At 38.3% G+C, this 27462-nt stretch overlaps 1 protein-coding gene across 1 annotated transcript; it reads right to left on the reverse strand.

Moving 5' to 3' along the window:
• Nucleotides 1–2470: 2470 nt before the first annotated feature.
• LOC123937131 (alpha fetoprotein) lies at nucleotides 2471–24363 on the reverse strand. Its single transcript, XM_045997716.1, has 15 exons — nucleotides 24270–24363; nucleotides 23361–23412; nucleotides 22203–22335; nucleotides 19122–19333; nucleotides 17577–17709; nucleotides 16582–16679; nucleotides 13603–13732; nucleotides 11477–11691; nucleotides 9700–9832; nucleotides 9088–9185; nucleotides 8372–8510; nucleotides 5719–5942; nucleotides 4258–4390; nucleotides 2945–2999; nucleotides 2471–2599 (listed from the first exon to the last, which is right to left on the reverse strand). The coding sequence occupies exons 1-14, from the start codon at nucleotides 24352–24354 to the stop codon at nucleotides 2955–2957; spliced, it is 1830 nt and encodes a 609-aa protein (XP_045853672.1). The 5' UTR covers nucleotides 24355–24363; the 3' UTR covers nucleotides 2471–2599; nucleotides 2945–2954.
• Between the last annotated feature and the right edge of the window lie 3099 nt (nucleotides 24364–27462).

A 27462-nucleotide genomic window follows, 5' to 3' on the forward strand; every position in this document is an offset into this window, starting at 1 on the left:
TGAAATGTCATTTGGCTCATAAGTTTTCCTAAGAATTTTATCTTCATTGAACTTTTCTCTTAATAATAAAAAAAAATCCTGTTTAAAGCTTTTCTTTGAATTCTACTTTTCTTTGAATTCTATCTTATTGTGAACTCTGAGTTAATACCTTTTAGAACTACACCAAAATCAGACAAGGTCCACAGATGTTACAACAGAATTGAAAGAAGAGGGTAAAGTACAAAGCAATTGAGTTAGAACTGAAAGCTCATTTTATTGTTCTGGGGCAATTGTTTTTTCTTGGAGAAGAGGCCAAAGCATGAATGTAATTTTTAGATTTCTATTCGGAGCTGCTATGATAAACAGCCTCCCTGCTGATGGGCTAATCTTCTTGCACCATTTACTGATCCTGATGTTCTGCTTCCCACCGCCCCCCCCCCAAAAGTACTCCCCATCCTCCATATCTCATGAGTTATCTTGCTACAAGCTAACCATGGTGACTCTTCTCTGCTTAGACATCACTTCAGTTGGACTGAAACCCATGAGAATCTTCTCAGTCCTACAGTTCATGTATCTTTTTTTTTTTTTTTTTTTTTTTTTTTAATTTTTATTTTTATTTTTTTTTATTTATTTTTTTCAGCGTAACAGTATTCATTCTTTTTGCACAACACCCAGTGCTCCATGCAAAACGTGCCCTCCCCATCACCCACCACCTGTTCCCCCAACCTCCCACCCCTGACCCTTCAAAACCCTCAGGTTCTTTTTCAGAGTCCATAGTCTCTTATGGTTCGCCTCCCCTCCCCAATGTCCATAGCCCCCTCCCCCTCTCCCAATCCCACCTCCCCCCAGCAACCCCCAGTTTGTTTTGTGAGATTAAGAGTCATTTATGGTTTGTCTCCCTCCCAATCCCATCTTGTTTCATGTATTCTTCTCCTATCCCCCTAACCCCCCATGTTGCTTCTCCATGTCCTCATATCAGGGAGATCATATGATAGTTGAGACAGGCACACTTTTAAGAAGAGTCTTGGAAGATGAGTGAGCATTCATCAGTTAATGTAAAGAAGAAGTCCAATATTTTAGAGAGGAAAACATAGCCTATGACAAAACACAATGAATGGTTTAGGATAGTACTGGGTGGGTAAGAAAGGTGTAGATACAGAGGATGAAGCAAGATACATGATAGGAGAAGAATACAGTTCATGTATCTTGCTTCATCCTCTGTATCTACACCTTTCTTACCCACCCAGTACTATCCTAAACCATTCATTGTGTTTTGTCATAGGCTATGTTTTCCTCTCTAAAATATTGGACTTCTTCTTTACATTAACTGATGAATGCTCACTCATCTTCCAAGACTCTTCTTAAAAGTGTGCCTGTCTCAACTATCATATGATCTCCCTGATATGAGGACATGGAGAAGCAACATGGGGGGTTAGGGGGATAGGAGAAGAATAAATGAAACAAGATGGGATTGGGAGGGAGACAAACCATAAATGACTCTTAATCTCACAAATAAACTGGGGGTTGCTGGGGGGAGGTGGGATTGGGAGAGGGGGAGCGGGCTATGGACATTGGGGAGGGGGTGCGAACCATAAGAGACTATGGACTCTGAAAAACAACCTGAGGGTTTTGAAGGGTCAGGGGTGGGAGGTTGGGGCAACCTGAGGGTTTTGAAGGGTCAGGGGTGGGAGGTTGGGGGAACAGGTGGTGGGTAATGGGGCGGGCACGTTTTGCATGGAGCACTGGGTGTTGTGCAAAAAGAATGAATAATGTTACACTGAAAAAATAAATAAAATGAAAAAAAAACCAAACAAACAAACAAACAAAAAAAAAAAGTGTGCCTGTCTCAGTGTGAACCTTTCCTCAGGCAGAATTGACCTCATCTACCCATTGATTTGTCCCACAATTTGTTGCCATCTCCATGGTAACCATAATCTTGTTGGATTGCTATTAGTTGCTTCCTTCTCTGCTGGAGCACCTGGAGGACAGTGATTGCACCCAGAACAGGACCTGGTACCCCATGAATGTTTAGTATATACTTGCGAACTAAGAAAAATCATCTGCTAAATATATTAATAATATTTAATCAAGACAACTACAATAAACACTTGTATTTTAGTCTGTGAATAGACAACTGAAAAAGACTGAGAAAAAAATAGAGGTTAAATTTTAAGTAGTATCATTCCTGATGGATCCCATAAAAGCATAATAATTTCTTTTTTTCATCTCCAGCATATCTGTTTAAATACATAAGTGGTCATTTAATGAACAAAGTGCCCTGGCATCACAGTGCTTAACTTGAACACTAACCTTGAGGGTTGTAAGTCTACCCTCGAGTGGCTTTAATCTCCCACAACAACCAAGACCCAATGCTTATTTATCAGAATCTGCTTCAGATAATGGTATACATAACTATTTTTGAAAACCATCTATAAATTTCCATAAATAAGCACACTAGGAAAAAGGAAACATTTGGAGATACTTTATTTATATGATAGAGAAATCTCACATTAAAGTCTTGATCATTTCATTAATTCACAGAAAGGACTATCTCAGTTAAAATTAAAGTAAAAGATTCGCACCAAATCATAAGGAATTATTTTGTCTCCTTTTCTTCCCCCTGTAAAATGAACAAAAATATATTAAATTCTAACTCAATGAATGGGTGCAGAAGGTAACTGGTTCTATTATTTTACTTCAGAGAAATACTAAATAGAAGGGAAGATCTTCTGATGGCATTCTCTGAAACCTTAGAAATAACCCAAGAGAACTTTGAGATTGTTGAGTCACTGATTTACCATTATGGATGCAACATTGCTCTGGTGTTTTTAACATAAACTTTGTGTTGAATCGCATTTATTTTTAAGAAAAGAATTTAACGGTAGGTCTTAGGACATATTTCACTACGGACCAATATTTTGGGAGAATGCTCACTCTATTTATCCTTGTCTGAACTTTTTGTTACCTGAAGTAATTTAAACTCCCAAAGCAGCACGAGTCTTTGAAATCAGTTTTGGACCCTGAAAATTAAAAACGAATAAAAGTCATCAGACCAAGAGATGAAGGGCTGTGTCGGGTATACAGGTAACTCTCCGTTATCCAGGGGTGAATTCAAGTACATCTCTGATGCCAACAAGCTGGGACAATGGAAGTCAGAGAAAAAAATCCACTCATACTACAGCAGAGAGAGTTTGTTCTAACAATACCACACTCCAAACTGTGACCAATCGTCACCACGGCCCTCACATTCCTCCACCAGTCAGTCATAGACATTGGAAGGTTTGCAGATAAAGTACAGTCACCACGGGTTAACGGTCTCTATACCTACGTGAATGTCTTCTCTCGTCAAGGGACATTTATCCGAAATGGTTTACATCAAACCTCTTTTACCAGTTTTGTCTTATCTGATTTAGTTACCTGTGTTCCATCCTCTTCTACTAAAAACACAGCCACACTGGTTAAGTGTACACTTGGCAAAAATGCACAATTACAGGATATCTTTTAAAATTATAAAGATGCTGGGCCCCCAGGTGGCTTAGTGGTTTAAGTGTCTGCCTTCAGCTCAGATCATGACATCAAGGTCCTGGGATCAAGCCCCGATTGGGGGGGCGGGGGGCTGTCCCTGCTCAGCGGGGAGCCTGCTTCTCCCTCTCCCTCTGCAGCTCCCCCTGCTTGTGGGCTCTTTCTGTCAAATAAATAAATAAAATCTTTTTTAAAAGTAAATAAAATTATAATGATGCTATATTCAAATATATTTAGTAATATAAACTAAATGTAGCCAACTAAAAATCCAGTTAAAATTGCTAAATGAAAAGCTTAAGATAATTCCTAATCACTAGTCTGTTGGAATACCAAGGCATGCTCCTAAATGAGTTCAAAAATGTTTTTTATAAAGTATTTCCCCAATGTCTTGTTTGCACAATTAATTTGCTATTAAATCCTTTTAATCCATTTAGCTGAACTGATCAGTTTTAGGCCAGAGACGGTCTAAATTATCATCAGTTAATTATAGGTTCACTTTATAGTTTCCTCTACCAGGAAACAAATCAAACTTACTAATTCTCTTAACATATCTGAAAATTACGCTTCTTCCTAATATTTAGTGAGAAAATTGGGATTATTTCTTACATAGCATAAAATCCTTCAATCTATTTCTTAGTAAATTAAAATCTCTCCGGCATTATTTTCAAGGTCTAGATTAGTGGACTATTCTTTTCATTATGCGTTACAGAAAACACACTCCCGAGGATTTCAAGTGTGAAAACGAACCGCACATACCTCGTCCTCAAAGCAGGCATCCTGCTCTTGACCTTGGCAGCACTTTTCCAGTAGACCAGAGAAATCTGCAATGACAGCCTCAAGTTGTTCTTCTGTTATTTGTGGCTTTTGCTTCACAAGGTTAATGAGAAATCTATAATTTAAACAAAAGAGAAATCTGTTATGCAAAGGTACTTTTCTAAAGCCTTCCGAGGGGAAAATTTTTAGAGCCCTCATGACCCTCCAAAAAAAAACCAACCCTCATTCCATCAACCCCTACCAGACTTACAAGTTATACTATATCTAATGCCTTCATCAGAAAGACAGAGGCTAGAAATAAGCAGGTGTTCCACTGCTCTGGATTTGTGCAGATTGTAGGTGAAACATGATTTTACAGTTGTACCATACTTAGGTGTAGTAAGACATGGTCTTTTTCTTACTTGTCTCCTTTCCAGTTCTCCAGTCTAAAGTACATCCTGTCCATACTCAAAAGCCCAGATCTGGGCACCTGGGTGGCTCAGTGGGTTAAAGCCTCTGCCTTTCGCTCAGATCATGATCCCAGGGTCCTGGGATCGAGCCCTGCATCGGGCTCTCTGCTTGGCAGGGAGCCTGCTTCCTCCTCTCTCTCTCTCTGCCTGCCTCTCTCCCTACTTGTGATCTCTGTCTGTCAAATAAATAAATAAAATCTTAAAAAAAAAAAAGCCCAGATCTCCAAACTCCTGCCGTCCATAATTATCACACCCTTAACTGACCATTGGCTCCACAAACACCTATACTACTCAATTAGCAACACCTTCATGTGGGAATTAACGTTGACCAGGGAACAGGGAAGACTTGTCAGAGGAGGCAGCATTCTTACTGTACCTTTGGAACATGACACAGGTTGTGAGAGTGGAAAGGGAAGAACGAGATCTCGGAAATGAAGGGAGAGCAAGTGAGGATTAAAATGCATGGGAATTTGGAGAACATAAGTTGCATTGACTCGGATTACCATCACCATTAAAGAATGCCTCCCACAATGAACTGAAATGTGCATTCCATCTCACAACACCCATACTTCATGGTTGAATCAAATATTATGCTTAATCTCTTCAAAAAGTAAACAGAGTGAAAAAAAAAGATTCAATGGTGTTTTTCCAGTGTTTTGGAATGGAAGTACCCAAACTTACTGCCAAGACATAGCCTAATCTCCAAAATAGATTGCCTGATTTCCCTCAGTCCCAACACATAACACAACAAGAGTTACAATGGAGACTATTTTTACAAACAAAAAATTGTCTGCCCTTGTGAATTTTTCCAGATCTGTGTTCCAAGGAGGCTGTGAAGACACTGAAACAGAACTATTTTAAAAGCCACCTTCAGTGTTTTGAGGCAATCATGTTCTCCTAACAAGCCCAAGATTGTCGGGTGTGTAAGAAAGAAATCTCAACTACTGTTTCGTGTCATTGGTCTTCTCCGTGCTAGCAAATGGCGATTTCTTACTGTTGCTTCATTGTTTGTAGTGCTACACCCTGAGCTTGGCACAAATCCTTATGGAAGATAAAATTATCGGCAGAGAAGGGTGAAGGGGTGTATGTTTCGTCCACCACTAAGCTGCTGAAACACGGCCTCCTGTTGGCGTATGAAGAAGAGCAGCACTGGCCAACACCAGGGTTTACAGGAGTCTCCTCATGCCTGATGCACAACTGTCCAATAATAAGATCGGCCTGGTTGGGAGAATGAGAAAGAAGACAGCAAGGCGATTCAACATTAGCCACTAAGTGACTCAGGTTTCCAGAGAAGCATAGCGATTTTTAATGCCCAGTAATATATAATTAATATTACAGAAAAATTTGCTATCTATGGAGGGTCATGTGTTGCCACAGTGCGGATTCGTTTTTACCCATCTGTTTGGTATAAACCTCACCATTTAGTGGCAGGGATCCCAAAGGTAACATTGGAGATAGTCCTTTCAGATAGTTATCAGTTGTTTGAAACGCATTTCCAATTACATACCTACTTCCAAAGGGGAAACAATTATCTGCCCTGACCTAAGAAATCAATATATGGCTTAAATGTTTCATGCATATCTAGCTGAGCTTTCCATCTTATTTTTGGGATCCAGAGACTCGCTTTCTGAAGGAAAGAATTGAGCAAGCCCAGCCTGTCCGCATACGTACATACATACATACATATGCACGTGCGTGCATTTGGCTAATATATAATCTTTACTGAAAAAACATAAGGCTGGGGTGCTGAGTGGCTCAGGTCAGGTAAGTGTCTGACTCTTGATTTTGGCTTGGGTCATGATCTCAGGGTCATGGGATCATCCTGCCTGGGACTCTGTGATCAGTGAGGAGTCTCTTTTGAAGATTCTGTCTCTCCCTCTCCATCTGCCCCTTCCCTGCCTTCGCAAGCATACTCACTATCTCTCTCAAATAAATAAATAAATCTTTAAAAAAAAGAAAGAAGAAAAGAAAGAAGGCTAAAGTGTGTTTGTGTGTGTGTGTGTCTTTTAGGGCTTTCCTAAAGTAGACTCCTCCTACCTTCCACACTTCAGAGATATGTCTTAAACACCTAGCAAGAACTCGTAATAACTCATAACAACGCAAGATGTTTCATGTGCGCAGTGTATCGAGCCAGTGCTGAACAAGGTACAAGAATTACCTCATTTAAGACAGTCATCCTATGTGGGTGGTACAATTCTTATTCCTAAATGTCAGCTGAAAAAGCTCAAGCCTAGAGATAAAACGCGCTTTCCAGAGTGACACTACTAACAAGTGGTGGTAGTGGGATGCGGGTGTGGGCAGGAGGCTTCCAGCACCGACACTTCTGATCCGTTACAACATCCTGTGTCCCTGCAGCCTCTCAACGTGTGGAATTCAATAAATGATAAAGAAGGTGCTGAATCACAGGGATCTTTTTACTCCTAACTTTTGGTGGAAAATTCCGAGACATGATGACTAGCTAGCAAGTAATTCCTCAGCATCAGAAAGAGGAAAAGGGCAACAATAAATGTACAATTGTATTCACCGTTGCGATTTTAAGGGAAAAAATAATGAAAGAAAATTCCGCCTATAATCTTATGTATGACACCAGTGACATTAGAAAGTCATGCTACTGTTCAGAAGGACTTACTCTGTTCTGTACTCTACCTTGTTAAAGGGGGAAAACATCCCTAATGTAATAAGGAGTTTATATTACAAAAGGCAAACATACAAGTATGGCTGAAAATAAAATGACTAATTTTCATCTCTCAGAAGTGAAGCTTTCATTTTTTTAACCCAGTTCACATTTTTTTCACTGTGTCCGTTAGACCGAACTCTGCTCATGGGTGCAGAGCGGCGTAACTGAGATGTATGTGTGAACTAGATGTAAGGGGATAATAGCACAGCAGCAGCAGAGCTGTGTGAGACTGGCAGGGAAACTCTGGAGAAGGGATGGCCTTGGGTGCTGGAGCTTGGGATATGGAAAGACGTGCAAATGCATTTAAATATCAGACCCACCATTTCCTACCTGGGAGAGCTTGTCCTAACATAACTTCTGTGAGCCTCATTGTCTTTATCTATAAAGTGAAGTTGGTAATGGGACATATCAAACGGGAGTATTATAATCATTAAATGAGATAATACTTTAACAAAAAAGTACAGTGTGGGTCTTTAGCGTAATCTTGAAAAATTGCTATGTTGTTATTAGGGTAGAGTGACGGTCTCCATGTTGGTTTAGGAAAGGTGACGGTGAGATGCAGGGTCTCAAGGTGTAGGGGAGTTTGAAATCCAATAGACTCACTCCTCGGTTTTCCTTTTCTTCTTCTTTGTCTTCTTTTTTTTTAAACAGTAAAGTATTTAGTGAACCAAAAGAAGAAATCACAAACCAAATGACATGTTGGTTATTCTATCTTTCTTGTCCATAAAGCTTGCTTGAACAGTGTTGGATACACTGGCTGCACACCCACCAGCCATTCTAGAAGGACAGGAAGGCTGGCCCCATGCCCTCTGTTCAGAGCTGAGTGCACAGCCTCTCCAGCTGAATGAGTTGAACTAGTCTGGTAAAACCATCTCCACAGCGGTTTTTACCATTTCCTCTAAGGGGGAACCACGAGACTGTTGCAAGCCAAATGGGGCAGAAACACAACGGGACCAAATGAAACACTCACCGCTCCTTCGCCACAAGCCAACTGTTTGTCCTCACTGAGTTGGCAACAAGTAGCTGCTGCCATTGCCATTTTCCTGGTAAAGGCCATCAGCTCAGGTGGGGTCAGCTGAGGGGCCTTCTTTGTGTACGCAACAAGAAACCTGAAAGAAGCGTTTTTCACCAAATCCTGAGTCATTCGTGAGTTTGGGGGCTCCTCACTCCTCCAACACCCTTTTTTGGTATCAGAAGCCCTGAAATCAGCTCATTTGTTTTATGCCTGTGATACTAAGACCACCTTTCAAGATGCATTTACTCTAACGACCACCAGGTACTTCTCTTCTATCCACATATCACAATGTGAAAACAGACTCGGGATGGTAGGCGGACTTCTACTGTCAACGTCAAAACTTCAGGGATTTAGTTTTGATCTATTCCTTGTTCCAACAATGACAGACTCCAACAGAAGAAATATCTTTTCTGCAAAAATCTGCACAGTTGGGGGAAGCCATAGCCAGTACCAAAGATCAGACTTTCACAAGTCATTCTTCTTCCTCCCTAAAAGAGGGAAATGGGGATGCCCACCTTCTCCCAAGGGAAACTGGGTGATCAGAGTACACTGATTTTCAATCTGAAAAGGCACCTGAAATTAGAGTGGTGTTGGGTGACTAATTTAGGTTGGTGTTTCCCTCACTAGTTCATCATTTTAAATCACTAAAAATACTGTTCAAAAAAACTTACGCATTTTGTAAGTAATATTCTCCTAGTTTCTGGAAGAGGCCACAGCTTCGCTTTGCCAATGCTTGGCTTTCTTGGATGTATTTCTCTAATTCTTCTTCCTGAAAATACCAGCATTTATTACATACTTTTTTTCTCTTCCTGAACACAAAACATCATATGTAAAAATTAATCAATAACATATTATTTTATTATGACACCAATCTTAGAAAAAAATATTTTAGACACTTTTTTAAATACTAAAGATAACAAAGTATTAATTGTGAGAATTAAAGCAAATGGACTTTGGGGAGACTAAAACTTTGTGAATCGCACAGAATTCAATCTTTGGATAAAGGACTACAGCTCTTTCTGTACAAATTCCTGCTTTTCTGGAACTGTTCAACAATGAATATTAGTTTTATTCTGTGTCAAGGAAATTTTGGTTACCATTTTTACTTCTAAAGTAGACCACTAGTTGTTAACTACTATTTAATAACTACTTAATATCTAGATGACTACTAAATAGATTAGCTAGCTACTAGTTAATACGTAGATGCTTTCAAACAAAAAGCATTTTTGATGGGCAAACTCCATGAAGTTTTTCAGACTTTCCTTAAACCTAGAGCAATTTACCCCTTTATCCTGGCAATCAAGAGGGTTTTCAGACTGGGAGCACTTCTCCAATAACTCCTGGTATCCTTTAGCGACTCTTAGAATAACTGGGACAGCAAGTTTCGTATGTCTTCTCGAATATTCATAAGTAAATCTGAAATATGTGTGAAAAATATCCTGTTACTGGAATTATGAGACAATTTATTCCTATGTTATATGGCATGCAAAAGTGAAAATTCAAATACATAAACCTGGAAATCAAACTATGACTTATACTATATGCACGGTAAAACCATTAATACAAATAACAATCCCTCCAATTGTTCTAAAATGGTATTTTGCTTTCTTCTGCACTCTTCACCTGGGTTTTTCAATTATGAACTTCACAATCATTCATTCAACAAATGTTTTTTCCAGTGCCTACTCTATGTAAGTGTTTCTCCAGGCAGTAAGGATTCAATAATGTATAAGATAAAATGCCCAACCTCTCAAAAGCATACCTTATAGGGAGACAAAAGCAGTCTTTTCTTAAACAAGAAATTTCTTAAACAAGAAATAGGTCATCAAATTCAGTGAAATCAGTGAAGAGAACTGAAGGAAGATACGATAGAAGGGGGAAAGTGACTCCTGATTGACAACATTGTTTAAGAAATGTCACTTTGGGCCTCTCGTTCAGAACAGATCCTGGGTGAGGGAAACTGCATTGGGATCTGGAGGAAGATCATTCTCAGCTGAGAAAACTTCTACTGCAAAGAACCTTTCTCAGTGAAGAACAATTTCTGTTAAACAATTAGCGTTGGATATGCAGGTGGGTCAATTTAAAGAAATTCTTGGATTTACTAATTGTATTTCCAAGTTATAGAAGTAAGTCATATTAATTCTGCCTCCAATAAATTGTCAATGCAGCTCTCTTCAATGTGGACTTTGCTCTTGTGTGTGTAATTTTACTGAGCAGTGCAAACGATGTGTGAATGTCCAGTCTGAAAGCAACGATAGAGTGATATCCTTAGGGAATATTAAAAAGAAAATTGGGCCATTGTTTTCATTATTACATTAGAAGCAGACTCTTAAATTTATAAAGGCCTTTGGTGATCATTAGCCATAATATCCTTAGAGTTGCACAAATCCCTCCTCTGATGGTGTCCATAGACACACACGGTACACTAAAGGACAATGTACTAACTTGATTGTTTCCCTTAAAGGCAAATAGAATGGGAACCTGTCCTATCAGTTATAGTGATACAATTAACTACTATGCTGCAAGTGTCTCAACATAGGTTTTGATTTTCTTACAAAAACAAAACATACAGTAAATAAATAGCAAATAAACTGTTCTAATGAAAGCCCTTCTACCTATCACTGAGTTACACTTTGAGGGAAAGTTCTTAAAATATGTCCAATGAAAAAGCACATTCTTCACCATGAGCCCTTCTTATCACGAAATATTTATATCATATTTGGAAGCTCAGTGGTGGTCTTCATATGAGTGATCCATACGAAGATGGCATGACAACGCTTCTGATGCCAGAGAAATTGATACAAAATAAAATACAACTTCAGCTAGTAACAGCAACAGTGAAAGTTTCATCAGTATAGGATAGATCCCATTTCCTTGTTCCCAACTTACCTGCTTAAACATATTTTGGCTCAGAACATTCTAGCATCAACCTCACATACTAAGTATTCTCACATACTAAGCTCAAGCACCATAGCCATCATTCCCCATTGCAGCCACACAAAGCTGTCAGCGACATCCTAATCTTTACTTGTGTGAACATACATTTACAGAGTGTGTTACCTTGCCATGAAAAGATCTTTTTCCCTTGAAGAAAATTGGTTGAAATCTCTCTCTCCTAAAAACCTGTTTAGATTTGGAGATAAGCCTTCGGGCTTGTCATCATTTTCTGCATGAATTATGCATTGGCCAAGTTCAAGTATGGGCAATTTGCAGCATTCTGCTATTTTGCTTGACAGAATATCTTGTTGAGAGCATATGTAGGACATAATTTTTTCCTGTAATAGGAAAAATAAAGTATAAGTTTGAAAGGTTTATTCTTTAATGCAGGACCTCAGGGCCAGTTTTAGAAAGGAAGGAAGGGAGGGAGGCTGAGAGGGAGGATAGAAAGAAGAGGGGGGAGGGGAAGAAAGAAATAAGGAAGGAATAGAAAAAGGCATTCTACCTTGTCTCCCGTTTTAGTGCTTTTTCACCCTAGTTTGCCTTTCCTCAATCCTTTTTACCTACCCCTGTTTTTTCAATTCTTCTTTTCATAGCTGTCAGCTAAAACCTATTTTATTGTATCAGGAAGATTTTTAAAACAAGAAAGAAATATCCTCTTCAAACTGAAGGGCATGCACATTGGTGTATATCTTCTATTACTATTGAAATTTGCTACTGGACAACGTTGGCGGTCAATGTCCTAATCCGGAGAGCAAACGTTCTGCTCCTTTGCGACGGAATGATCTGCAGTGACCCGCTGTGACCTCCAGAGGGCAGGCTATAGATAATGAAATGGCAGCTCATCTAGGTGGCCAGAATGAGGCAGAGCGGACACGTGTTTGTCAGGGGACTAAAAATTCTATGCATTCTCAATAAGGACAATTAGAAAGCATTATTCAGTCATTAAAATCAATTTACATGCCATACTGAAATTAATTTTTCCATTTTAAAGGAAAAGGGTGGTTATGAGCTCCAAAAATGGAAAAATAATTTTTAAGTGCCTATAGAGATAATAGTAAAACTGTCAATGAAAACCAAGAAAACTAACTTCAAAGAAAAACAAAATGTTTCTTTTTATGGTGCCTACTGTGCAAGTAAAAACTTCTAAAAAGAAAAATAAATGAAACTGGAAATCCCTCTTTGGGACTATTCCCCCGCTCCTCATACCAGGATCTCTGCCCAGGCTCGGACACCGTCTCCTTGAGGCCTCTCACAGCCTCAGCTTCTGGATGCCTTCCAGGACTCTTTCAGCCAAGCTGTGGAAGGACCAGCTGAAATAAGCATTCCTCACATTTGACCTTTTGGAAACCATGTCCAAGCCCAAATTTTCAAGCCATTTGAATATCTAAGAGCAATGATTTTAAACTTTCTTGGAGAAGAAGGTGTCCCACCAGGGACTGACAAGGGAGTAATCTGGGGAGAGACAGACCTCTGGTACAGAAAATTCTTAGGTAAGAAGCCTAAGGTTGGCCCAAAATAGATGAAAGTCACACTGCTTAACTGGTGACCAACTATGGCATGCTCAAGTGTTCTGTGTTGGGGGGCTTGGGGTTTTGGTTTTTAATTCTCCTAGAGCCCTCCATCCACACTTCTCTTTGGCATGTTTAGCTTTGTACCTAGTAAAACAGTTTCTTGTGTTATTTTTGTTTCTTGTGCTACTTAGCTATATTCACAGAATAGATACATCTATCTGATCGATATAAGAAAGCCCTTCCATGTGCCAGGCATTCTGCCGTCGGCCTGTGGAGATAACAGTAAACAGAAGACAGTCCCTATACGTCTCATCTCTATCAGACTAGAAATCCATTAGCTTAGCTCGTGCCTTCCTAACAAGTGCCCTTCACAGTGTCTAGCACACAGAAAGTATTAATATATATTTTTCAAGTGAAATAGCAACTGGATGGAAAAACAAATTTGCTACGAATAAAGAGTCTACCCCTCCCCTACCCCAAGATCCTATATGGAGTTTACAGTCTATGTCAGAAGGAGGAATGAAGGAACACTCAGCTCACAGGAGGAGAACATCGCTTAAGTGAAGGCAGGATCAACAGAAGATGGTTTCAGTTTCACTACCAAGAAGTCTGTAACTTTCCTCAGCCACCTGGTTACCCTACCCTGTGACCAGCTCAGACAGCCTTCTCCCATTCAGAATGACAGTCAAAGAAAGAAAAGGATGTGGAATTATCTCGGGAGGCAAGACTCTTTACCCCATCCTGCAGACACTCCAGCACATTTCCTCTGCAGCATTCCTCATGTACGTGGGCCACATCCAGAACCAGCTTCTGAATTTCAGTAAAATTAGCTCTGGAAAACTTTTGACTCAGTTTTGTAACCGTTCTAAAGGAGGGAAGGAAATGGAAGTCAATCCTGGTTATCATTAAACCAATCCTGGTTATCAACATGGAATAATAGAGTATTAGTGTAGTTGATGCTCCCAAGAGAAAGAACAGAAGTGCTCTTGCTATCTCGAAAGAAAAGGTAAAGTGTTCTAAGTCCTGTCAGTTCCAGCCCAATCTTTCATGGTAATTGCTTTCTAAATTGACCTGTCCCCACAAGTAGTTTGGACATGATTTATTTGTCTTTAACACCTTTCCTGTGAATCTAGAGGAAATCTATCTTTCCACTGTTCATCCACAATGCTGGGTGTCTGGAGTTACCATCATGAGTTGGCAGGAAAAAATTAAAAGGACAGACAATCAAAAAATAGAAAATTCAACGAGAATAACAATCATTTTTTACTTAGGAGAAAAAAAAATTGTGGGAATACAGGAAAGGGTGTCGATGGGCAAATCAATGAAGTGAGACAAGAAAGTACAGCAGACTAAACATCAGACATGTCGACATGCCAAGCTACGTAGTGTGGCCCAAAAGGGATGTTAGAAGTAAAAAGTCTTGTAACTTCTATGTATTTCCTTAAATTTTAAGAGATCTCTAGATAAAGGAAGCAACTGGTAGTGTTGCTGCTTCTGATAAGGGTAGATTTTCTTTATGGATTTACAACATTTAAATGTAATCACTTATGGCTTGTGACAGATAAAAGTCATTATAATAATATTTTATGTTTTATTAGTAGGATAAACTTAAAACAGTTCATGAATCAATTCATGAATCAATCTAATAGCATTGGAAGGTATTTAAAGCAACATCTGACCTATTCCAAGAAAAAAATTTCAGTCTTGAAACTAACTCCATGACTACAAACCTTAACCGAGATCTCCACTGTGTACAATATGCTTAAATGCATGTAATTTACCAAGCAAAGAAATAAATAAACTTTGAATGCATGGACTTAATACTCTTCCGTTAACATCTCAGATATTTTCCCCGACTAGAAATGGAGCACCTTAAATAGTAGGTCTAAGAAGTCTGAAAAATAGCAAAGAAGACTGGATTTGGAATGCAAGGTCTGAAGTTGCTTGTCATATTCTGAAGCTATGACGAATAAATGTTTCCACTTTGGATTACAAAACCCCATTTATGATTTTAAAAATTACACTTGAAATAAAATGATTAAACTAAAAAGAAAAAAGAAATGTCTCATCATAAAAGTTGAAGCCCTTGAAGCCAGTTATGTAGTATCAAATTTTCTAGTGGCCGCATTAAAAGGTAAAAAAGGAAACAGTTAAATCCATCTTAATAATATTTTGACCCCACTATGTCAGAAATAATACCAATTCAACCTACGATTTCATTCCTCTGTGGAAGCTAAAAAATCAAACAAATGAATAACAGAATCAGACCTACAAACAGGGAGAACAAACTGATGGCTGCCAGAGAAAAGGGGATGAGCATGAGCAGCATGAGTGCAGGGAGGAGACATGGGCTTCCACTTACGGAATGAATAAGTCGTGGGAATAAAAGGCACAGCAGAAGGGGTGCAGTCAATGATACTGTGATATCATTGTGTGGCGACAGATGGTAGCAACACTTGTTGTGAGCAGACCATAACTTACGGAGAAATTGCACCGCTATGCTGTATACCTGAACTAATGTAACATTGGGTGTCAACTACACAGGAATCAAAAAATTCTTTTAAAAAAATTTCAATATGCAATTAGCATAAAAACCTATTAAGAAGATATTACACGTTCTCTTTCTCATACTAAGTCTGTAAAATCCGGTATGTCTTCTCCACCTGGAGCACACACAGTTCCTTATTCACTGCTTGGGAGCTGCGTACAAAGAGGGGCAGCCGTGCCGTGTAGCGCAGCCTAGACCATTGGTGATTCTGATTCTTAAACATGTGATGTCAAAGTCTCAACTGTCAGTATACGGACAATCCAAGATCACTGACCTAGCAGACAAATAGGTGTAAGGAAAATAAATCCCGATCGGGACCTAGAAAACTGGGTTCTGCGGACAGGCAGTGTGGTCTTAAGGGCTCTAATCTCTCTGGGTCCCAATTTATTCATATGTAAAAATGAAGCAGCTGAACTAGATGATTAGCTGTTTGGGGTTTTGTTTTTTTTTTTTATTCCTCTTTATTGTAACAACAGAGATTGAATATGAGATAGAGGTCAATTAAGTAGGCTTTAAAAAGTGTAAAGCACTGGGTGTGGTGCAAAAACAATGAACACTGTTACGCTGAAAATAAACAAAATAAAAAAAAAGTGTAAAGCAGGATTGGAAGGAGACTTATGGAGAAGGACACCTGCGGTGCCCGGAGAGGCGGGTGGGGTTTGGAAGGTAGGCAGCCAGCACGGTAGTGAGGGCTAGAGTAGATGACTGTCATGTGAAGACATAGGGAAGGGATGCTTGGGCTGAGTTATCATAAGATCTCCTTTTTTTTTTTGAGAAAGGGTAATTTTTCCGGTGCCTGGATGGCTCAGTGGGTTAAAGCCCCTGCCTTCAGCTCAAGTCATGATCCCAGGGTCTTGGGATCAAGGCCCGCATCGGGCTCTCTGCTCAGTGGGGAGCTGCCTCTCTCTCTGCCTGCCTCTCCGCCTACTTGTGATCTCTCTTATGTCCAATAAATAGATAAAATCTTAAAAAAAACAAAAAGTGTCAAGCAGCAAGTCCGTGGGTTAGCTTCCTTCCGATCCTGGGGTTTCATGATTCTAAGCCATGAGCTCTTATCAACGGAACCTTCATTCTCTACCACGGTGACAATGAGAAAAATGAGCTGAAACAGCAAAATGGTCATTTTGCAGATCTCAGCTTCTTCTCTAGATACAGCTTAAACTTACATGGCTCGGAAGGTTCGGGGTCCAAAATTTTTCATCACTGCACATATATGTTGATTTAACAAACTGCTGTCTCTTAATTCTTTTGTAATCAATGCTGTCTAGATACAGAAGAAAAGATGTTAGGAAAGGATGTATTTTCCTTTACAGGTGCTAATAATCAGAAAAATAACCTATACAGGTAAACCATCAAACCATAAAAAATTTTTACTAAAATTTAAATGTGATACATTTTTATGGAACTTTCTTCATTCTTTCTTGTAGATTGGTTTATATACATCAAAGCCAGACAGATGGATTTAAAATACCTTAAAGCAAGAACATTATAACTTTCTTACTTGGGATAATGAGTAAACACTGTTTTTAAATGAATTGAAACCTGATAATTTCTTAAACATTTGTCACATACAAAAAAAAAGTTACAGCCTGACATTCTGGGAATAGTCACAGTTCTTAGGAAGTTTTTCTTATAGGACTTCTGGAGGCAAGTGATTGATTGTGGATGATATTCTAGCTCTCAAACCTAAGAAAGCTCCTCACTTCTCTAAACCTAAGTTTCCTTTGGTTAGATAATGATATTTACACCTCAAATTTGTCCTGAGGAGCAAAAGAAATAACGAGTGATAAAGTATTTGTCATGGTTTTTTTTTTCTGTCCTTTTGTGCCTCCTTTTCTCTTCTTGCTGATTCTACCCAATCTTTTACCTCCTATTCCTCTCTCTTTCATTTATGTTACCAGCCACACATACCCCTGTCTTCTTTTATCTCCAGCCCCCCAAACCCATGTCTTTTGTGTTGTAATAATTATTGGTCAAAAGAATGAATACAAAACAGCAAGTCCAGCTGTTTTAGCCCAAAGAATATCAGACTGCTGAAATATGCTTGATTCTAAACACAGTATTGTGCATGCAAAGCATATTCCATTTTTAACTTTGTTCAGTTTTAATGAGTCATAGCCAGATTAAAGTATTGGTTCAGATATCTGTACAAATAGAATACCTTTGTTTGGAAGCATTCGACTGCATTTTCAGCTTTGCAGCAAGCTGGAATTATTTTGCCATAGTGATTAGCCAAAGAAAGAATCGTGGGTGCATACAGAAAGGGGTGCCTTCTTGCTATCTCGTAGATATACCTATGAAACAAAAAGATGCTGTAAGATTTACAAATGTATAAAAAAAAACTACTAGAACTGGACTCTAGAATTTGCTTAAAGAGTCAAAAAACAGTCATAATTTTTTCCATGCGCTGACAAAAATTTTACTTACTACAGATCCCCAGAGGGAGAAACATTCTGACCACCAATACTATATTTTATCATGAGAATCAAATCAGCAGAAATGTTGACTATAATTCTTATCAAGGTGTCCATTTCAGTAAGCACACTCAGACATGCTTGGGGGGCCAGGAAATCCAGACCACCACTAAGTAAAACAGAAAAGTGGAGTCTTTTTTCCCTCATCAGTACAGAACAGAATCATCTACCATGACAGTTTCCATAGTAGAGATGGTCTAAGGGCAGGCTCTCTAGTTCTCTGGCTCAGATGTACAAGACAGATGTGATGGAGAGTTTGATATAGGATTCCCCAACAGAGAACCTGAGATCAAGTCCCTGCTTGGGAATGTACTAGCCTTGTGCCCTTGGCCCTCAGCTTGAATTATCTTAACTTTCTAAACTTCAGTTTTCCCAATCCCACCTCCCCCCAGCAACCCCCAGTTTGTTTTGTGAGATTAAGAGTCATTTATGTTTTGTCTCCCTCCCAATCCCATCTTGTTTCATTTATTCTTCTCCTGAGGGTTTTGAAGGGTCAAGGGTGGGAGGTTGGGGGAACAGGTGGTGAGTAATGGGGAGGGAACGTTTTGCATGGAGCACTGGGTGTTGTGCAAAAAGAATGAATACTGTTACGCTGAAAAAATAAATAAAAAAATAAAATAAAATAAAATAAAATAAAATAAAAAAATAAAAAAATAAACTTCAGTTTTCTCATCTGCAAAATGCAAGGAAGAAGAATGATGGGAAAGAGGACAGGAGACTTCAAAGGCAGGTCATGAGCATTAATCTGATCAGAGGTGCCAAGAACCCACGGTCCTATAACATCTTAACTGCTTGGTAATTGCTAGCCACGCTTCTGTACCTTAAACCTTCCTGGAGCTCTAAATTTTTTTATTTCCAGGCAATTTGGTAAACATGAAACACCAAATATTTGACTCCAGAAGGAAGCACTTTGTGTGGTACTAAAATATTCTTGGGTGAGCTAAAATGGAGAGATTAAATGGGTTTTAAACAAAAAAGGGTTCATCTCAAGATACTAAGAGAACAGCTGGTGGGTCTTGTGTTTGGTCTCTACCTCATCTACTAGGTGTGATGTGGAAACAAAGTCCACTGAAAATGGCTCCCCTAATTTCCCAGGGCAGGACTTCAGCAAATGCAACATTATTACCACTTCTCCATGGTTTAGAGTGCATCCGTAAATTGCAGAAATATAGATTCTGCTTGATCCTGCTCTCCTACAGAAGTTTTAAACGACCTTTAAATGGAATCTTTACCTGTTCATGAACATATCCCTGCTTTCTTCATATGCTTTACAACTGGTGACAGGTTCTGGAACTTGGAAGGGTGGGATGGACGCTGGAGCAGCCTTTTTGTGTGCTAGTAAACAGTTATGTCTTTCCTCTTCACTTTGGCTGCAGCAATCCGAAAGTCCATATTTTTCAGAGATTTCCTTCTCATGGCAAATTTCTTCCAGAAAGACAGACAGCTAGAAGAAAGATTTGAATTTTTTGTTTGTTTGTTTCTTAAATGTATCTATTTTAGAGAGAGAGAGAGAGTGACAGAAAGAGCCCATGAGTGGGGGGAGGAGCCGAAGGAGAGGGAGAAGCACACTCCTGGGATATGGGGTGGAATGTGGGGCTGGATGTGGGGCTGGATGTGAGGCTGGACATGGGGCTTGACATGGGGTTTGACGTGGGGTTCGAGCCCAGGACTCTGGAATCATGATCTGAGCCAAAGGCAGATGCTTAACTGATTGAGCCACCCAGGGACCCCAAGAAAGATTTGTTTTTAATGAAAGCAACTGAATTTTCCTTGAAATTCTGTAAAACACATATTTCTAATATCCCAGATCAGAACTACAGACTAAAAAAAAAATTCCCTATACAAATCCCAATATATTTAATTTCAACCTATGAGAACTTTCTTTCATGCCTTTTGGGAAATGGAATTTTAGTTTCCAACCTTGAGAAATACATATGACCGTTAGACAAAATTACTTTCTCTTAAAAGGAAAAAGGTCATACAATATTTTATTTTCCCCCCAAAAATTGAAATACTTTTTCCCCTTTTTTATAAGCACTTTGGCTCCATGATGTCTATAAGCTTTTTTAAAAATACATAAACCACTTTTTTTGTTGCCTTAATTTTACCAAAATCAGATGATGACAACAAGGAATGCCTCTGAGAGGGAGCCTGGGTGGTTTAGTCGGTTAGGCAACTACCTTTGACTCAGGTCATGATTTTGGAGTCCTGGGATCAAGTCCCACATTGGGCTCCCTGCTTGGTGGGGAGTCTGCTTCTCCCTCTGACCCTCCGTTCTCTCTCTCTCGTTCTCTCTCAAATAAATAAATAAAATCTTTAAAAAAAAAGAATGCCTCTAAGAAATACATGTTTTATTCTTCTTAGGAAATTTTTATTTAGCTTTTATTAACTGCTAAATTTTAAGGAACCTTAGAAATTTTAAGTAACAATTCCCAATCCACATAAAAATTATGCCTTTAAGTTTACAATGATAAATCACCAACCGGTAACATTACCATGAACCTCTCATTGGATGTAAAGTTGCAATATGGAATGTATTTTGCTTAATTCATATATATTTTTAGATTAGCAAGACAAGACAAAAAATAGAGATGCAAAACACGGAGTTTTATTAAGTTATCAATTTCAGAGTTGGAAAGTATTTTGTATCTTCTTTTTTTAAGATTTTATTTATTTATTTGACAGATAGAGATCAGAAGTAGGCAGAGAGGCAGGCAGAGAGAGAGGAGGAAGCAGGCTCCCCACTGAGCAGAGAGCCCGATGTGGGGCTCGATCCCAGGACCCCGGGATCATGACCTGAGCCAAAGGCAGAGGTTTTTTGTTTGTTTGTTTGTTTGTTTGTTTAAAGATTTTATTTGTTTATTTGACAGAGAGAGCCAACGAGAGAGGGAACACAAGCAGGGAGAGTGGGAGAAGGAGAAGCAGGCTTCCCGCTGAGCAGGGAGCCCGATGTGGGTGGGGCTCGATCCCAGGACCCAGGATCACGACCTGAGTTGAAGGCAGATGCCTAATGACTGAGCCACCCAAACACCCTGAATCATCAATTATACTTAAAACAAAACAAAACACAACAAAACTAAACCACTTTTATCCTTTGTTTCTTTTGGCGGGGTGAGGGGGGAACAGTGGGGGCTTAGTTTTGTTTAAGTCTTCATACATACATCATAATGGGCAACCACTCAAGCAAGGCAGAGGTTTTAACCCACTGAGCCACCCAGGTGCCCAAGTATTTTGTATCTTTAAAAGGGCATCTCCTCTGCAATATTCCAGATATATTGACTTTTGGCCATTCATCAACCCCACCATGACAGAAAATTCTTTGGGCCTTTTGTTCCATAAGTGGCTAACTCTAATCATTATAAAGTTCCTAGTTTTTTTCCACTGAGATAAAATAAACAATAATAACTATGATTTATTGATCTACATTAAGATATTCTAAAAAAAACTATTCATTGTTCAACTAAAATTCAAAGTTAAGTGAGTTCCATATTTTGTTATTCTCGTTTGCTAATTCTGGCAACCCTCAGTATGTGCTATGCTGCTCACATTCACTGGAGTGCAGGGTAGAGTGTAACGAAGCCCCTAAGCATGATTGTTTGGAGCTCGATGACCTAGTTTAAATCCTGGCCCGGGTCTCCCTTAAAATTGTTGCCTAACCTCTCTGTGCCTTAGCTTCCTCAGCTAGAAGAACAGCATTTACCTGCTGGGATTATTGTAAAGATTTAAGGAATTTATATTTGTAGGCGAAGTGGATACTCGACCAGTGAGCCCACAAGGGTCTCTAGGCTCACTGGCCGTCCACTGATTCATCCGGGCTATGCTCTAGGTCATAAAATATTTTCATTGTCAATAGGTATGTAAACTCTCTACAATAATTGTTGTATGTATAAATTGTTGTATGTATAAATGTTGTATGATTAATAAAAAGTAACTTGCTACTATTATTACATCTATTTCTATGACAACCCTAAAATAGAAACTATTATTATTATTTTATAGATAAGGCAACTAAATCTCAGAGAAGTTAATTAACATGTTCATGGTCACCAAGATACTAAAATTTCAGAGCCTTAGCTCTTAGTCCCTGTGCTTCTATTGTCTCTTTACAACAGGTACCCACTCTTTTCTGCCCTCTTCAGCAATTCACAGTTAATCCGACTCCTCCTTCATGTAACAGCTCCTCAAATATTTAAATGTGTTTCTCATGCCACCCCTGGGTCTGCTCCTCTGCCTGCTAAACTTTGGTCAAATATCACAGTGGGATTTTATTAATAGTAGTATAAGTATTAGTATTAGTATTAGTATTCACTCACCTGGTCTTCTAAACACCCTACAGGCCGCTCACTGCCAGTGGATTTCTCAATTACAGTCAGTGTATCTTTCACCATTTTGCTTACATCCTTGTAAGTGGCTTCTTGAACAAACTGAGCAAAAAATATAGTAGCTCTGAAACAAAATACATAAGAATACTTAAGAAACAGAAGTGTCAAGCTGCTTTTTCTCAAGAGTAGTTTTGGTTTTGGTTTTCTGTTATGTGACCTGTGTAGGGGGTGACTTTTGCTAAAAATTTATGTGAAATTAGGTTCTAGTCATCCAGAAAGAAATGTCCATCTTCTTGCTTCCGTGACCCCAAAATATACATATATCTATTAAAAAATCAAAGTGGAATTGCATGGAGCACTGAGTGTTATATGCAAACAGTGAATCACGGGAATAATACATCAAAAACTAATGATGTATTATATGGTGACAACATAACGCAATTAAAAAAAAAAATCAAAGTGGAATTCCCATAATAGTGGTTCCTGCTTTTGTGGTCACCCACTGCAATGTACCTATAATGCAGGGCATCTATATTCTATAGTTCCTTTTAAATTTAAGCAAAGAATTTGTCATTAGACCTCTGCGTATAACTACTCCCAGTCCGATCAAGATCTGATCCAAGGTGGTGTTCATGAATTGATTCAAAGAATGGCTTTAACAGGTTTCGGGTGCAAGTAGCAGCAGTAACATACTACTTCAAATTCCTCATTAGAAACTTCAGGAGTGTGGAATAGACAGCAATCAAAAGAAAAGCACACTCTCTACAAATAATAGAAAGTAGAATATTTTACCTCCTATTATCTGCTACTAAGATTTATATGGTATTCAGAATAGAGACTATTGTAATATCATCTCATTGGTATTCATTTATATATATATATGGTGGTTACCACTGGTATGATACTCCTCTTGAGTTGCTAGGATCTGATTTGGGTTTTCCCAGCGAATTTGAAGGAATCAAGGTTACTATCTAAGGCATGGGCCAACAGCTCAACCTCTTCAAAATCATTTGATATTCAGTATAAGGAATGTCTTCAATTTGTTTTTATACTTTTCAGAACTCATAGGGCTATCCAGCTTCATTTAATTACCTCACTAAAATGATCATTGGTTCATATTTGAAGTGCATTTATATGAGCAAAACTTACAGGTCGACTAAATTCACCTCTGCAGAACATTGGGAAGAATCCAAGATGGAAGCTGAAAGGCAAGACAAACTCCATGAGAAATGGCGTTTTCAACCGCAACCAGGAAAATGATCGTTATTTCGCAGAAATCGGTGTGTTTAAGTTAGAACTATACAATTTTGGAACAATTTAGAACTATACAATTTTGTATTTCAGTTAAAACTATACAATTTTAGAACAATGCAACTGAGAAGACATCAAGGAGCATCTATCCAAACACCTTAATTTTTTTAACTTGAGAAAACGAGGAGACTAAGGAATGGCTAAGTTAACAAGAATAATGGATGATAGAGTTACCACTAAAATCCAGTTTTTTGGTTTCCCCCTGTACTGTGGTGTTCTAATTGACTTGGAAATCAAAGGATTAAAAATACATTTCAGTCCTCCTTTTGAACATGATTACACCACAGTTCACTTGCCTATTTATATCGCAGTCACACCATTTCCTCTTTAGTCTAATAATGGTCCATTTTTCTGAAGTGAAGAATAAAGATATTACTTACTTTACCAGTCTGAGGAGGTTTTATATGTGAAAGAACCAGAATTATAGCCTCACATATAAAGTTAGAAATATAATATAGATACATATATTTCAAAGTTAATGTGTATACCAATTAAATAAATAATGTACAAAATATTAATTCCATGTGGAGTATATAAACCATTCATAGGTAATGTTAAACACCACTAAGATTTTGTAAACCTCTTGTAAAGTCACAAGTTTGTCATCCATTTAAAGATGTTCACCATTAAATATTTTTCCTCCGTGTGGAACAGTAAATATAACTAAATCATGACAAATGAAAAAAATGCAAATTTAAGAACTTTGATATAAGGAAAAGACAAAAAAGAAAACACAAAATATCTTACCTATTCCATATGCATTTCTATGCACTGTTCTGGATTCAGAAAAATTTAGTAGGAAAATTAAAGGAATTGATACCACCCACTTCATGGTTGCTGTTTTGTTGGCAATGATGGGGGGAGAATATTGAAAATCATGCTGTAATTCTTTTATACCCTTCTCAAGCAATGCCTGTTAATTAGTAATCTTTTGTTAGTGTATGGGGATATCTGTTACTTTATTTCCTTAGGTTGCAAATGGGGCAACTTGTCGATAATTAACAGCCCAGGAATTATTTGCATTTTATGTTCAAGGACACAGACTTCTTTTGGGAGGGAATAAAGGGAGAAAAACTTGCAAATTCATCCTATTTTGCAAATATAACAAATACTCTTCTCAATCTACAGCATGTTTAAAGAAATATTTTTCCTATATTGCACAATTATTAATTTCTTTCAAATTAAAAAGTTAGTGAAGCCATAGAGACTCCAGACTTCCTATGAAATTCAACTAAATGCATTCAATCATTTAAAGAATATTCAGTGAATGCCTGTCATATGCCAGGCACAGGACACTGTATTTGATCAATTCAAATTTCGTTGAAGAATACATTGCTTGATTATTACCTTTAGCTCAAAAATCCTTTTCACCTGATTTTATGTCAGTAAGGTCCATTTTTAAGTATAGCATACTGTGTATGGCTTAACAGAAAACTTTGAGCACACACTCTGATGAACCAAGCCCTGTAATAATTAGGTTACAAAATAATCTTGCATGTATATCCAAACTGAAGTGGATCGGTTGCACTGTTCACTCAGCAGCTCAAAATGCCAATGTTAATACTAAGGAGCACTTACAAAAGCCGCCTGATTCTAGGAGTCTTTCCCTCCTGTCCGCTGTCAGGGCTCTTCACCTTAGCAGTACATTTAGAGAAACTTTTAAAATCTCTGTTGCCTAGACTACACCCCACACCAATTAAATCAGACCATTTGAAGGTGAGACCTACACACCAGTATTTTCTAAAACTTCAGAGATTTTTCAATCTTCCAAAATTAAGATGACAAAAAAATAATAATGAACTTCAGGCAAAAATAAATAATAAGGTGCCTTCATTGAGTGGAGCCTCGGTGTTGCTTTTGTGGAAGAACATTTAATGATATGGACCTAGGCTCATAGTATGTTGCTAAATAAAAAACAGGAAAAGGGTATCAAATAATCCCATTTTTTGTAATTCTCCTGTCCTTTCCCCTGCTTCAAAAAAAGTGTAGAAGATAGAAAGAGTAGATCACAAATTTCAACACTGGGCTTCTCTAAGTGGTAGAATTACAAGTGAATTTCTCTTTCTCACTCTTTCTTTTGAAACTTGTTCAAATAAAAGTTGATTATATAATTTAAAAATAAAGTTTCAAAAATTGAGTATATTTCTTAAAAATAAATTATATTGCATAAGTCAAAGAAAGGCAAATACCACATGATTTCACTCATACGTGGAATTTAAGAAGCAAAACAAAAAAGCAAAAGGAAAAAGAAGGAAGAGGCAAACCGAGAAACTGACTTTTAATTATAGACAACAAACTGATGGTCGCCAGTGGGGAAGTGAGTGGGAGGATGGATAAAATAGGTTATGGCTGAGAATTAAGAAGGGTACGTGTTCCACTGAGCACTGGGTGATGTGTGGAAGTGATGCATCACTAAATTGTACACCGAAACTAGTGTTATACTGTATGTTAACTATCTGAAATTTAAATAAAAAACTTTAAAAAATAAATTTTCCTGGAGATTCACAGACCTGTACCCCTGGGGATAAAAATACATTATATGTTTATAAAAAAATAAATTAATTAATTTAAAAATAAATAAATAAATTTTATTGCAATTCATTAGGGCAAACATTTAGGCAAAGGTTTGTCAGTGCCTTTTTATATCAACTTCTAGCATTTCCGGGAGCTACAATGATTTAACATAGCATGGATAAGTTCTTCATTGCTGGTTAAGAAAAATTCCCAGGTGTTTGATAGTTTTTGTTTATTTTCTGCTACACCTTGCCACCTTAGGTTTTGTCTCCTAAGGAACACGCTGTCGGGAACCAACCATTTTCCTTCCTCCCTAGTGAGAGGCTTGACTGACCTTGTCTGCCCGCTTGAGTATGAATGGGTCACCACTCTCCCGTTATCCAGAAGAGGGCTCTTTACTCAAATATATGAAAGAAACAGCATTAATTATGAGGAACTGAACCCATTTTATGGATCAAACTGTAAACAGTGTTGCTGGGCAGGGACAAAATATCCCAAAGCCTTTCACAGTGCCTGGTTCATAATAATCCCTTAATAACATTTACTGAGTGAATGCTGAATATGTTTGTTCAAAGACAGGAATTGAAGGTAGAGGAAGAGGATGCATTTGGCAAATCTCAGATCCTTTAAGCTCTGTTATCTTTGAGACTTGAGGAACCATATTTCAAGTTTTATGCTAATGTGTGTGTGTGTGTGTGTGTATATACATATATATATATATATATATATATATAATCTGCAAGGCTGGACAATCTAATCTCCTTCTTTCATCAAAAGATTAGCGGGGTCATATGCAAAATGCCTGGCAAGTAGTAGGCATTTACTAAAGCGTGATTACTTCAATATAATAAATCGACACATAGACACATCGCTACAAATAATACGTGCACATCAAACCACGACACATTCCGTCAGCTACCCACTCATCAGGACTGACAAGACTAAAGCAGGGCTGACAACCTTGCTGTCAGTCCAGGTCCTGTTTGAATCTTTCCTCTGATAATGAGCTGGCTTTGTGCCATTCTTTGACTTCCATATTTCCTTACGGAGCAGGTTGCTGCCATTCCCTGCCCTGGGATCAGAAAGGCAGTAAAGTGTCACTGTTAGACAAGCAAGCTCAGGCACCTGGTTTGAATTTTTTCCCCACCCCATTAGCCCAGCATGGCTTCAATGAGCTATTAAATTCTTCTGAGCTTTATTTTCATCATCCATAAAAGGAGGGTAGTGATCGTACCTCCTTCATGACTGATGAGAGTTAAGTAAATTAATGAATGTAAATGGCTCAGAATAGGGTCTTGCACCAAGTAGCACTTAATAAATGGAAGTTTTATGTATTCATTCAAAAAGTTGAAGTCTGTATACCAGACACTGCTCTTTGATGGGAATAATCAGCAAAATTTCTCACTGGGCGTAAAGAGCAAGGACT

The sequence above is a fragment of the Meles meles genome, chromosome 2, assembly GCF_922984935.1.
Source record: "Meles meles chromosome 2, mMelMel3.1 paternal haplotype, whole genome shotgun sequence".
NCBI lineage: Eukaryota > Metazoa > Chordata > Mammalia > Carnivora > Mustelidae > Meles > Meles meles.

Excerpts from the sequence above, each read along its gene's own strand:
- LOC123937131 (XM_045997716.1), bottom strand. The coding sequence starts at position 24,354 with ATGAAGTGGGTGGTATCAATTCCTTTAATTTTCCTACTAAATTTTTCT. Across the intron at positions 23,413-24,269 it reads TAGAAATGCATATGGAATAG|CTTCCATCTTGGATTCTTCC; the intron begins GTAAGATATTTT and ends CTTGCCTTTCAG. Across the intron at positions 9,833-11,476 it reads AAAGATCTTTTCATGGCAAG|ATTTACTTATGAATATTCGA; the intron begins GTAACACACTCT and ends CACATATTTCAG.